A 12,980-nucleotide genomic window follows, 5' to 3' on the forward strand; every position below is an offset into this window, starting at 1 on the left:
GCCAGAGGCTGAGCAGGAGGCCACAGGCTGAGCAGGAGGCCAGAGGCTGAGCAGGAGGCCACAGGCTGTGCAGGAGGCCAGAGGCTGTGCAGGACGCCAGAGGCTGAGCAGGACGCCAGAGGCTGAGCAGGAGGCCAGAGGCTGTGCAGGATGCCAGAGGCTGAGCAGGAGGCCAGAGGCTGTGCAGGACGCCAGAGGCTGAGCAGGAGGCCAGAGGCTATGCAGGAGGCCAGAGGCTGAGCAGGAGGCCAGGATCTCTGCATGGGGCAAGAGTACCTGCAGGGAGGACTTCTAGGGGGTCACAGGATCTGTGGAGCGTGCAGGATCTTTGCAGCGGGGCTTGGATATGTGCAGGGGCCAGGATCTGGGTGGCGGCAGGATCTGTGCAGGGAGCTAGGATTGGTTCAGTGGGGCAGGATCTTTGAGGGGAGTCAGGATCTGTGTAAGCCTACAGGATCTGGGTGGGGGCATGGTCTGTGCCAAGGGGCAGGCAGGTTCTTGCAGGGGGATGAGATCTGTACAACGGGGACAGGATCTCTGCAGGGCGGTCAGGGTTTATGCAGGGGGCTGGGAATGTGTAGGTGAGATGGGGTCTGTTCTGACTGGGGGCAGGACTCATGGAGGTGGCAGGATCTTTGCCAGGGGGCAGAGTCTCTGTGGGGGAGCAGCTTCTGTGCAGTGGGGCCAGGATCTGTGCAGTAGGAGTCTACATTAGGAGTCAGTGTCTGTTCAAGGGACCTGTTTGGGGAGGGCAGGATTTGTGCTGCAGGCAGTGTCTGTTCAGGTTGTGGGGAGAGGACCTGTCCAGGAGGGCAGGATCTGTACAGAGGGGCCAAGATCTATGCAGGGGGATGGGTTCTCTGCGGAGTGGGGGTACAGTCTGTGCCGGGGTTTGGGGCAACTGGATCCTTGCAGGTGTGGTCAGGGTCTTTGCAGGGGGGACAGATGGTGTGCATCAGGTGCACAGGGTCAGTGCATAGGGGCAGGGTCTGTACAGAGGTGGGGACAGGGTCTATGTGGGTGGGGCCAGGTTCTGTGCAGGGGGCCTAGGCTGTTCAGGGTGCCAGGGTCTTGGCAGGGGCTTTGCAGTGGGCACAAGGGACGGAGGAGCTGTCCTGGGTTTTGTGCTTACGAATATACCAGGGCAAGATGACACAGAAAACACACAGGAAGTTCAAGGGAACACAGTATCAGATTATGAACACCTTCTGGATCGGTTGGGGAGGCCACGGCCTTCTGCTGGACCCTGAATGGCTCCCACAAAGGGAGTTGAGGTCTCTATTGCCTCCTGAAACACCAGGCAAGGCAGGGCTGGGAGCTGCCTTGGTGGGGGCGCAGGTGGCTGGCTGCTGTTGCTGGGCGAGAAGGCTTGGGGTCAAAAGAGGCAGGGGTCAGGGAGCTAGGTCTGACCTCACCGCCTTCCTTTCTTCCTGTCCTGTCCCCAACATGTTTTCCTCCCCTCCTCCCTGTTCTCTCTCCATTCTCCCTCCCACTCCTTTCCCTTTCCCCCTCCTCCCCATCCTGGCCCCTCATTCTCTCCCTCTCTGGCTGCATGGAGGAAGTTGTGTGGGTGACCGGGTGGCAGGCAGACATGCTAAGGGAGAGGGTTTGCAGCAAGGGATGAGGTTCCTGTGTCCCTCGCTCTGCCCTGGCCTCTGCCACTGGCTCCTGGGCCGGGCACATTGAGGGGGGCTCCTTTGTCCCCCTTCCCTTAGAAGGTCTCTTCTCTGCCCACCCTCAGTGCCTGCAGTGCCCAGTCTGGGCGGCAGCTGAAGACCATCAGGAAATGAGGTTCTGTGGGTGGGTGGGTAGGCAGGCTCAGGAAGCTGCAGTAGGAGGGTCTAGGGCTTCCTGCTCAGAGCTTGGTGAGCCCAGCGGGGGCAGGGGGCTGCAGGGATCTGAGCCTGCCTGGATCCCTTCCCACCTCAGCTCCCCAGGCAGTGGGCTCACCCTTGCGCCTTTCCTGGAGAGCGTGTTTCTGCGTGTGTATGTCCTCTGGGTGTCTGACGGCCTTGGTCTGTGTCTGTCTGTTCCCAGAGGTGTCCATGCACGCTGTAGTTCTGCCTTGGCACCGTCTTCCATGTGTGTGACCTGTGTGTATGTGTATCCCTGTGAGTGTCTGCGTTTCTGAGTGTGTATCTGTCTCTGTGTGTTCACCCATATGCCTGTCTGGGCATCTCTATGTTTGCAGGAATGTGTGTCCCATGAGTGTCTGTGGACATGCTCCGTGCCTTCACATGTGTCTCAGAGCCTTGGTTGCCGTGAAGATGCAGGCATAAGTCCTGGGGGACAGCCAGGGATGCTGGGTCCTGGGGCATCTGCCCGTTCCATCCTCTCCTGATTTGCCAGGTATCCTAGCGACGCTGCTGCCGGTTGCTTAGCAACCAGGTCCCCATTCTTGGAGAAGGTGCTCTGAGCAGGGTCTGAGCTGTCGGGAGAGGTCTGCTTCTCCTTCAAAGCCCGTGCAGGAAGAACGACCCCGTGACCAGGTGGGAGCTGGCGATTCAGCTCAAGGGTCACCCACATGGCCTTGACCTGTGACCTTTCATCTCAGTGGATCGGGCAGGGGACCCCCGTGCTGAGAAAGACGCAACTCCAAAGGAGCCGCTCAGCTTTGTGGGGGCCGGGGCCCCGTATGGGTAGCGATGCTTGGCACAGCTCTGGGACACAGCTGTGGCAGACATGCCCTTGGCGTGTCTCCCAGTGACAAGCAGACCTGGGGTTTCAACCCGTCTCTGTCGCTCTGCAGGGCCTCATGCTGCTGAAGCTTTATGCTGTCGGCAGTGGCCGGGTGCAGTGGGAGTGACTGAGCTTCGGGAGCACGCAGTAGGTGCTGGGCCAGTGCTGGGTCTCGCCTGCTTGTTTACCATGAAGCTTTGATCTGCGGAGAGCTGGCCGGGTGGGGGATTTTTGTGTGCCGGGAGCCCAGCTGGGGGGTGCTGTTCTGGGCACGGAATGCCAGCTCTGGCTGGTCTGGACCAGCTGTCCGAGGCTGTGTCTCTGTGTGTGAGTCGTGACCCCCATGTCTGTGTGTGTCAGAGTCTGTGTGCATGTCTCCATGTGCGTCCCCAGGTCTGCATCTGTGTGTCCTGTGCCTATAAGCCTGTGGCCATCTCTGTCCGTGTGTCCCGGCCTGTGCCCGTGTCCCCATCTGGGGTCTGTGGGTCTGAGCCTCCTTGTTCATCTCTGCATGTGTGTCCTGGTCCGTGTCTCCTCATCCAGTGTGGGGCTGGCGCAGCCCTGGATGCAGTGACCCACCTTCCCTCGGCCCCTCTTCCAGCCTGTGCGGCCCCTCCCCCTCTGGAGCTGCAGCCTCCTCCCCCCACCCCCCGTGTCGGGCTGCCGGGCTCACTTGGCTGCTGCGTCTGGTCTGGCGGTCTGGCGTCTGCTGAGGAGAAGGAGACCCTGTGCTGAGCCAGTGGCGGCTGGGCCTCTTCCACCCTGCTCTGCACCTGCGCTCGACTGCTGGCTGGTTGAGGGTGGGGGTCTCTACGGTGGTCCCAGCTCCCAAGAAGGTTGCAGAGGTAAGGGCCTGAGCTGTTGGAGGTCTGGTGGGGGTCCTGCTGACAGACTGCAGCACAGCAGGGCTGGGGGCAGGAGGAAGCTGGGTCCCAGGCATTTCTGGGTGTGTCTCAGTCTCTTTTGTGTCTGCGTGTGCATGAGGGCAGGTTTGGGCATCCGTGTGTTTATCTGTGTGTGTGACATGTGTCCTGGCATCCCTGTGCCTGTGAGCACACGAGTGGCTCTGTCCATGAGTCCCTGTGGGTGGACACGTGTCCTGTGGTGTAACTGCCTCCAGGCAGCCTGTATGTGTCTGTAAAGCGAATGAGAGGTGCCCTTGGGGTTCTGTGAGCCCGTCTGTGCACATGTGTCCTCATGTCTCCATGAGTCCCTGGCTGTGCATGTGTGTTCCCGTGTGTTCTGATGTGTGTGCCTGTGTACCTCAGTGACTGTGGCTGCTGCCCAGTGGGGGATCCGTGTGCCTGCTGGGCCGCACGTGCTGTGCCGGAGGCTGCGGCTGGGTGTGTGTCTGGCTCTGCAGCTGCTTGTCTCTGTGCTCTGTCCCAGGTGCTACACTCAGTGGATCTGCAGGGCACTGGCATGGAGCCTCTCTTCCCCGCCCCGTTCTGGGAGGTCATCTATGGCAGCCACCTTCAGGGCAACCTGTCCCTGCTGAGCCCCAACCACAGCCTGCTGCCTCCGCACCTGCTGCTCAACACCAGCCACGGCGCCTTCCTGCCCCTTGGGCTCAAGGTCACCATCGTGGGCCTCTACCTGGCCGTGTGTGTTGGGGGGCTCCTGGGGAACTGCCTCGTCATGTATGTCATCCTCAGGTAGGCTGGGCCATGGGGTTCCTGTTTGGTGAGTCCCACACAGCTGCAAAGGGGGAAACTGGCTGTTCCTGACCGGCCTGAGCAGGTGGTACTTTCCTGCTTCCTCCATTAAATGTTTTTGTCCCTGTCCAGGAGGCAGGGCCAGTCCTGAGGCCCCGGGTGCTCACCTCCCGGGGAGGGGATGGGAACGGCTGGCCCTGGCCCACCCCCACTGTGTCCCAGGCAGAGATGTCGCCACCCTGACCCCTGTTTGAACTGTGGATCAGGCTCTGTGCCAAGCTGTCTGCTTGAATGACCTCATGAGACCCCATATTGGTCCTGTGACGTGTTGTCAGCCCATTCCCTGGATGCGTAGGGGGAGGCACAGGGCTGGTGCCGGGACAGTCCTGAAACCCCTTTTCAGGCTCTAGGGCTCCTGCTCGTGAAGTGTCTGCATTGATCCCATGATCTGTGGGTTCACACGGGATAACTTGTGGGGGCCAAAGAGAGGGCAGCTGATAGTTGGTTGAGGGGGCAGTGTGGGGAGCAGTGTGAAAAAGCAGTGTGGGGGACAGTGCGGGGGACAGCTGGGGCAGCCAGGGGGATAGTGGGGGGATAGCATGGGGAATAGTGGGAGGGTCATGTGGGGGACAGCAGGGGGCAGCCCGGAGGATGGTGTTGGGGGATAGCATGAGGAGATATAGTGTGGGGGACAGCAGAGGAATAGCAAGAGAGATAGTGTGGGGGATCGTGGGGGGCAGCCGGGGGATGGTATTGGGGACAGCATGGGGCACAGCGTGGGGGTCAGTGTGGGAGTGGGCAAGGAACCCTTCACATGGATTGTGTATGGGACAGGTAGAAGATGGGGATGACTTAAGCAGAAAGGGAGGGTTTTCTGGGCAGAGAAAATGAGGAACCCCAAATCCATCCAGATGAGAGAGACTGAAGGGGCGGGGACAGCAGGTGGGGTCTTGAAGGCCTGGTTGGGGGAACTTTGTTCTTCAGGCAGTGAGGGGTTATGGGTGATACTTTAACAGGAAAATGACATGGCTGGAATGAGGTTTCTTATTGATCCAGGGTGTTGCCTGGACCCAGAAAAAAGGTGATTCTGAAGAAAGTACCCAGGATTCTAAAGCAAGTGGTCTTTCCTTATAACTTCAAAGGGCCCCTGCCAAAGGTGCTATGTGGGTAGAGGCAGGACAGGGCAGTGGGGGCGTTCTAGCTGCCACCACCCCAGCCCTGTCCTCTGAGTGTCCCTCAGAAAAGCTGCTTTTCCCATCTGGAAAGTGAGCAAGGTGGACCATGTGGCCACACCTGTGTGTGCACGTGTGTGTGCACATGTGTATGTGTGTGCGTGCATGTGCCTGTGTGCACATGTGTACGTGTGTATGTGTGTGCAGATGACACATGGTCAGACAAGAGCGTGGGAAGAACAGCTGTCCCTCCCCAGTGCTGACTCCTAAGCGAGGGCACTGGGGAGACTGCTTCACAATGTGCATGTCCCTTCGTGGCTGGTGGGCGTGACACGGCTCAGGAGTGTGGCAGCCTGGGGCGGTCCCTGGGCTTGAGCCCCTTTCCTGCCATGATGGCGTCTCTACTGTGTCTCTCCTCTGCGCTGGGCAGTACAACTCTCTCAGCCACTTCCTGCATTAGAGCAGACAAGGAAGGTCATCTTTCTCACCAGAGTCCCCAGACAGATCGATGCTCAGGGGCTGCCCTGGCCACGCTGGCAGCACACGGCATGCTTTGAGCCACTGGGCTGTGGAACCATCCTGGGAGTCAGAAACACCCCTCTCTGAGTCCTGCTCTGCTTTTTACTAGCTCTAAGACCTTAAAAAAACAACATAGACCCTCTGGGGCTCAGTTTCTTCCTTTATGGAGGGGGATCAAATCTTCAATGACATACATTCCCCTGAAGAGCTTGGTGCAGGTATTTGCTGTAAGCATTGTCATTTCTTGGTGATTGCGGCCTCTTTGCGCTTATTCATAATCAGTCTCTCAGAGGCAGAACTGAGTCCCATACTTCCTTACAGCAGCTAAACTCACACAGAATAATGTCATCGCGGGTGCTGCTGCCACTGCCAATACGACTGCCACCACTATCATCACCATCACCACTGTCATCACCATCACCACAATCACCACCACCATCGCCATCATCACTATCATCACCACCACCATCACCATCACCACCACCATCACCATCATCACTATCATCACCACCACCATCACCACCACCATCACCATCATCACCATCACCACCATCACCACCATCACCATCACCACCATCACCATCACCACCGTCATCACCATCACCACGATCACCACCACCATCGCCATCATCACTATCATCACCACCACCATCACCACCACCATCACCATCATCACCATCACCACCATCACCACCACCGTCACCACCATCACCACCGTCACCATCACCATCACCACCATCATCACCATCACCATCATCACCATCACCACCATCACCATCACCATCGTCACCACCATCACCACCGTCATCACCATCACCACCGTCACCACCATCACCATCGTCACTATCACTGTCACCACCACCATCACCACCACCACCATCACCATCACCACCATCACCACCGTCACCACCACCATCACCATTGTCACCGTCACCACCACCATCACCACCATCACCATCACCATCGCCACCATCGCCACCATCACCACCATCACCACCATCACCACCACTATCACCATCACCACCATCGCCACCATCACCACCACTATCACCATCACCACCACTATCACCATCATCACCACCATCACATTCACCATCACTATCACCATCACATCACATTCATCACCATCATCATCACCATCATCACCACTACAATGATCACATTCATTACCATCACCATCACCACCATGATCACTGCCATCGTCACCACCACCATTACCCCATGACCACCATAATCGCCCCCAACTATACAACCATTCATTTATTTAACACTTTGTTTTTTGAGACAGTCTCACTCTGTCGCCCAGGCTGGAATGCAGCGGTGCTATCTCGGCCCACTGCAACCTCCGCCTCCCAGGTTCAGGGGATTCTCCTGCCTCAGCCTCCCAAGTAGCTGAGACTACAGCACGCACCACCACACTGGGCTAATTTTTGTATTTTTAGTAGAGACAGGGTTTCACTGTGTTAGCCAGGATGGCCTCAATCTCCTGACCTTGTGATCCACCCACCTTGGCTTCCCAAAGTGCTGGGATTACAGGACTGAGCAACTTTGCCCAGTAACAAAAATTTATTAATCACCAACAATTTTCCCAGCCCTTTCCAGCACCTTTTCCTGTGCTCAGATACAATCACACCTCATTAGCATCCCTCCTGCGCCTGTCACCATTTTCTGTCTCTATTGCTAGACAGTTGCTAGACAGCAGTATGGACTTGGAAGTCTTTTGGTATGTTCTTATGGACTCTGGAGCCCTCAGAAACCTCTGGCAACTGTAGGGACAGCATTTGAGTCTGTGAGGGGCCTTGGAGGAGATTCGAAATCCAGGAGAGCAGGCACTTTCCCTCAGGGTTCTTACTGTTTGCTCCCATGCAGAGTCCAGGGTGTGTTCTGGTTCCCTACACGCCCCAACTCCTCTAAAGTAGACCTGTGTTTAGGGCTTGGAACTTGTGTGTGTGTCAGAATCACTTGAGGTGCTGGTTAAGATGTTTGACCCCAGGCTCCATCCCCTGAGACTGACTCAGTGAGTCTCAAGTTGGGTCCAGGAGCTGTCACTTACCAAGCTCCTATGGGGACTCTGATGTTAAGGGACTCAGGACCAGTGTAGCTTCTGGTGGCCAAGACAAACTCCTCGCCCTTTGCTGCCTGGCCAAGCCAGCATGGCCAAGTGAAGCCTTTCTTCTGCCTCTACTCTGCAGGCACACCAAAATGAAGACAGCCACCAATATTTACATCTTTAACCTGGCCCTGGCAGACACTCTGGTCCTGCTGACGCTGCCCTTCCAGGGCACAGACATCCTTCTGGGCTTCTGGCCGTTTGGGAACGCCCTGTGCAAGACCGTCATTGCCATCGACTACTACAACATGTTCACCAGCACCTTCACGCTGACCGCCATGAGTGTGGATCGCTACGTGGCCATCTGCCACCCCATCCGCGCCCTTGACGTCCGCACATCCAGCAAGGCCCAGGCTGTCAATGTGGCCATCTGGGCCCTGGCCTCTGTTGTTGGCATTCCTGTGGCCATCATGGGCTCGGCACAGGTCGAGGATGAAGGTCAGTGCGCGGTCCCCTCCTCCCCTCACCAGGCTTCCCGTGGCTCTGGGGTGACCCCTCCACGTCTCCTGGGCCCGTGCTGACCGTTTCTGTCCCTGCAGAGATCGAGTGCCTGGTGGAGATCCCTGCCCCGCAGGACTACTGGGGCCCTGTGTTTGCCGTCTGCATCTTCCTCTTCTCCTTCATCATCCCCGTGCTCATCATCTCCGTCTGCTATAGCCTCATGATCCGGCGGCTGCGTGGAGTCCGCCTGCTCTCGGGCTCGCGAGAGAAGGACCGGAACTTGCGGCGTATCACTCGACTGGTGCTGGTGGTGGTGGCTGTGTTCGTCGGCTGCTGGACGCCCGTGCAGGTCTTTGTGCTGGTCCAAGGGCTGGGCGTGCAGCCGGGCAGTGAGACTGCCGTGGCCATTCTGCGCTTCTGCACAGCCCTGGGCTACATCAACAGCTGCCTCAACCCCATCCTCTATGCCTTCCTGGATGAGAACTTCAAGGCCTGCTTCCGCAAGTTCTGCTGCGCCTCCGCCCTGCGCCGGGAGATGCAGGTGTCTGACCGCGTGCGCAGCATCGCCAAGGACGTGGCCCTGGCCTGCAAGACCTCTGAGGCAGTGCCGCGGCCCGCATGACTAGGCGTGGACCTGCCCATGGTGCCCGTCAGCCCACAGAGCCCGTCTACGCCCAATACGGAGCTCACACAGGTCACTGCTCTCTAGGCTGACATGCCCTGAGCACCCAGAGCCTTGGACGGGCTTTTCCCTGTGGGCCAGGGACACTCGGTCCCAGAGGAGGACCTAGTGACACCGTGGGACAGGTCAGAGCATCAGTGCTACCTCCAAGGTCCCGGACACACTGAAGCTGCGCTCCTGGTGCAGGGCTGCAGGGACACAAGGACCTACCTGGAAGCATCTGCTGTGCCGGTGGACAGCCCCGACTGGCGCCCAAGCCCCCCATGCCTCCCGTGATGCTTGGCCGCTCTGTTGCTGTGTTGGCAGAACCCTGGGTGAGCACGCACTGGAGGAGCCGCAGCAGCTGTGTCATTGTGCACACCCCATGTGCTGTGTGCATGGCAGGGCTCCAGCAGCGTCTCCTCAGGGCAGCTGGACAGGCTTGGCGCCTCCCCGTAAGTGCAGCAGGGCAGCTCTTCTGTTGGGTGGGACTTGCCCTGAGCTTGGAGCTGCCACCTGGAGGACTTGCTGTTCTGACTGCAGCTGTGCAGCCAGGGTCACCCCAGGAGGGAGTGTCCCGGTGGACTGCCAGTCACTGGCTGTAGACACTGAGCTGGGCCTGGGCCAGCCGCACCTCTGAAGGTTTTCTGTGTGCTGCCCCATGCAGGCCTCATCCCTGACTGCAGCTTGGCTCTGGGCCCAACCCCGTTTCCCTGCAGGAGAGCGGCGGGAGGCCCTGACCCATTCCCTCCGGCAGTGCTACAGCGTCCCTCCAGGACCGGACGGGACCGGACCATCAGCTGAGCCCTGCTTCTCGGTGCGTGGGAGGGGCTCAGGAGGAAGGCGCCTCCTGACCACCATGGGCAGCTCTGTTGTTCACAAAGTAGAGGCCTCATTTTCCTGGTCTCGACTGCTCTGTTTGGAGCAGGGTGAGGGAAGATTTTCTGGGGGTCCCCACATCCTCCCAGGGCTCCCCTCAGTCTCTCCTTTGCTTGAAGTCAGTGGTCGGTGGCTGTGCTGTGCTTCGAGGGAAGCTGTGTGGGAGAACCCAGTGGCCACAGCAGAGTTCTGCTCTGGTGACGCCTGCTTCATTTACAGACCTCAAGATGGTCCTGCGCAGGGCCTGAGCTTGCTGCCCAGAGGGAGGTGTGGGGCTTGGCAGGGCTCGCTTGAGCCCAGCTGCAAGGACTGTGGTGGCTGCAGGGACACTTGGGTGGGGGGTGCAGTATCTGTACCTCAGGGGATGCCTTGCTGCAGTCACCCAGAGAATCACCCTTCCTGGTCTATAGACGGAAGCTGCAGGTTGGTGACTTTGCAAATGCTCTTCCTACAGACGAACTATTAAAATACCCACAACATTGAAAAAACTCAATTTTTCCACCAGGTAACCTTAGGCAGCTGCAAAGAACAGGAAGTGATGGTGTCTCGCCACAGAGCCTGATCCTCCAGGTCTGGGGAGCCTTAGCCGTGGGGATTGTTCCTGGGGAGGCCCATGCTGTCTCCATGACGTCTGTGGCAGGAGTCTCTGAGAACGGGAGCTGCCTAGCTGCAGTGTTTTCTTGCCAAGGCTAAGCGTTTTGTGAATCTGTGCTGATGTAATTTGCATCTTCACGTATTTATGCATGTGGCAAGTGTGACGTCCTATGCACGTAGTCCACCCTGGGTCTGTCTCCCAGGTCACGAAAAAGGACCCTAATAAACGCTCGCTCACTGGCTGGGTACTCTTTATAACAGGAGCTTCTGGCTCCTGCCACCTGGGGATTTGCTTCTGGAGCGGCTTTTCTGGGATTGGCACGTGGGCGGGAGGGGGCTGCGGCGTTTGGGCTGAGTCCTTGCACCTGCCCTGAGCTGCTCAGCAGGCTGGGCCCTGCCCTCAGTGGTGCGTCCTGGGGAGAGCTGAAGCCAGTTAATGGTGCGTGCCGGGCTCCTGCCTTTTCTTCAGCACAGACAGTTTCTCCCTAAACAACCAATGGCTTCTCCCTCCCCTGCCCCCTGGAGAGAGAGGTTCCTGGAGGATCCAGTGGGAGGGAGCTGCAGGTTTTCTTCCCCACAGTTGGTCTCAGAAGAACGCTGCTTCTGCCCATTTCCCCTTCCTTGAGCGGATCTGAGGGGTTTTGGTGAAAGGTGAGCAGACAGCCTCCTCTGGGGCTGGGCACACTCTTGTGATGGCCATCTGCCTGCTGGTTCCTGTGTGGCCTGGTTCAGCCCAGGCTGACCTGCGAAACAGATGACCGCATCAGAGAGGCTGTGGAGGGGCATGGCACACTCCAGTCCAAGTGCTTGTCTCTAGGGCACACTCTGCAGCGTTTTATACAGGTTTGAATGGCAGGCACTGTCTTCTGGACTGCTGTAGTGAGGCACCACAGACCCAGGGACCTAGAAACAGTACACGTTTATTTCTCAGAGCTGTGGAGGCTGGAGGTCTGAGGCCAGGTGCAGGCGAGTCGGGTTCTGGGAAGACCCGCCCCAGGCTGCATCTTCTCATGTCTCATGCCATGGGTTTGACAGCTCGAGAGCATCCCTTTTTCTAAGGGCACTCATCCCATTCGGAAGGGCTCTGACGTCATGACCTGTCACCGCCCAAAGGCCCCTTCTCCTGGTACCATCACCTTTGGGGGCTTGGGATTTCAAAATACAAATTTTGGAGGAACGCAAACAGTCCATAACAAACACATTGCCATTAAAGCAAAGATTTAGCATCAGCGACAATTTGGGAGGGACAGGCTGCACCAGGGCAGGTACCGTGCCCTTGGGCCCAGGAGATGGAGTGGTCTTGGTGGAGGCTCACGCGTGGGCCCCTGTGTGGGCGGGTGTGCATCCAGGGCTAACGCCCACAGCTAGTGTCTTCCAGAAGGAGCCGGCCCGGCAGGGGCCAGGGGCCGCAGGAGTTGGGGGCGGTGGCGGCTGACCAGCTCCCTCGCTTTCCAGGACTGGGTTCCACCCCAGCGCGCCCTGGCTCTCCTCTCCAGCCCCCGGCTCGTCCAACCCACCTCTGCCATTGGGCTTGGTCGAGTCGCCAGGCTTTTCCGAGCCTCAGTTTCCTTCCCCGTGCAAAGGGAACAGCAGAACCCTCTTTGTGGGTTGTGGGGAAGGCTGGGGTGCCCGCGAGGGTACCGGGTCCTGTCCCGCCTCAGGAAGGCCCAGGGTCTGCAGCGGCGTCGCACCCTCCCGCCAGGGGACGCTGTGGGCTCGCGCGGGCCCAGCCCTGGTTCCCGGTGTACGGCGGGGTCTGCAGGTGGGACGCGGAGCCCGGAACGTGGAGACGTGGCGGGCTGAGCCGGTCAGTACGGCCCCCGTTCCGCCCGGAGGTCCGAGGTGGGCGAGGGACCGCCTCCCGGGAGAGCTCGTCTGCTCCTCCCTCCTGGCTGCGGGGCCTCCCCAGTCCTGGGGTCCTGGCGCTCCCTGGCTGGGGGGTGGTCTGCAGGCCCTTTTGCTGATCTGCCTCGGTCCCCGGTCCCCGGTCCCCGAGGAGAAGACGCTGAGGATCCCGTTGCTGGACTGCGGATGGGGTAGGAGCCGCCCAAGGGAATCAGGGGTCTGGGTTCTTGGGAGGAAGCCTAGTGGGCATCTGCAGTAGAGATGCCCGCTGGGGCCAGAGGGCAAGCGGGGGGCAGGAGGGAGACTCGGGCCTGAGGGGGTGTAGGAGCCTTGCCCTGGCGCTCCTTAGCCGCCCCCACCCCGTGGTGCTCACTCTCAGCCCCGCCCTCCACGCGCTCCCACGCCTCCGGCCCCGCCCTCCACGC

At 59.1% G+C, this 12,980-nt stretch overlaps 1 protein-coding gene across 4 annotated transcripts; it reads left to right on the top strand.

The window, feature by feature from the left end:
• The first annotated feature begins 1,531 nt into the window (after positions 1 to 1,531).
• Positions 1,532 to 10,964, top strand: OPRL1 (opioid related nociceptin receptor 1). Of its 4 annotated transcripts, XM_037733918.1 has the most exons (5): positions 1,532 to 2,899; positions 3,281 to 3,524; positions 4,069 to 4,334; positions 8,218 to 8,573; positions 8,675 to 10,964. In XM_037733918.1, the coding sequence occupies exons 3-5, from the start codon at positions 4,102 to 4,104 to the stop codon at positions 9,196 to 9,198; spliced, it is 1,113 nt and encodes a 370-aa protein (XP_037589846.1). In that variant the 5' UTR covers positions 1,532 to 2,899; positions 3,281 to 3,524; positions 4,069 to 4,101; the 3' UTR covers positions 9,199 to 10,964. The 4 variants fall into 4 exon arrangements, with proteins under 4 accessions (XP_037589846.1, XP_017371205.1, XP_037589847.1 ...); XM_017515716.2 differs by having other exon boundaries at positions 1,532 to 3,524; XM_037733919.1 differs by lacking the exon at positions 3,281 to 3,524.
• Positions 10,965 to 12,980: the final 2,016 nt, after the last annotated feature.

Source organism: Cebus imitator, unplaced genomic scaffold (genome assembly GCF_001604975.1).
Source record: "Cebus imitator isolate Cc_AM_T3 unplaced genomic scaffold, Cebus_imitator-1.0 Scaffold555, whole genome shotgun sequence".
NCBI lineage: Eukaryota > Metazoa > Chordata > Mammalia > Primates > Cebidae > Cebus > Cebus imitator.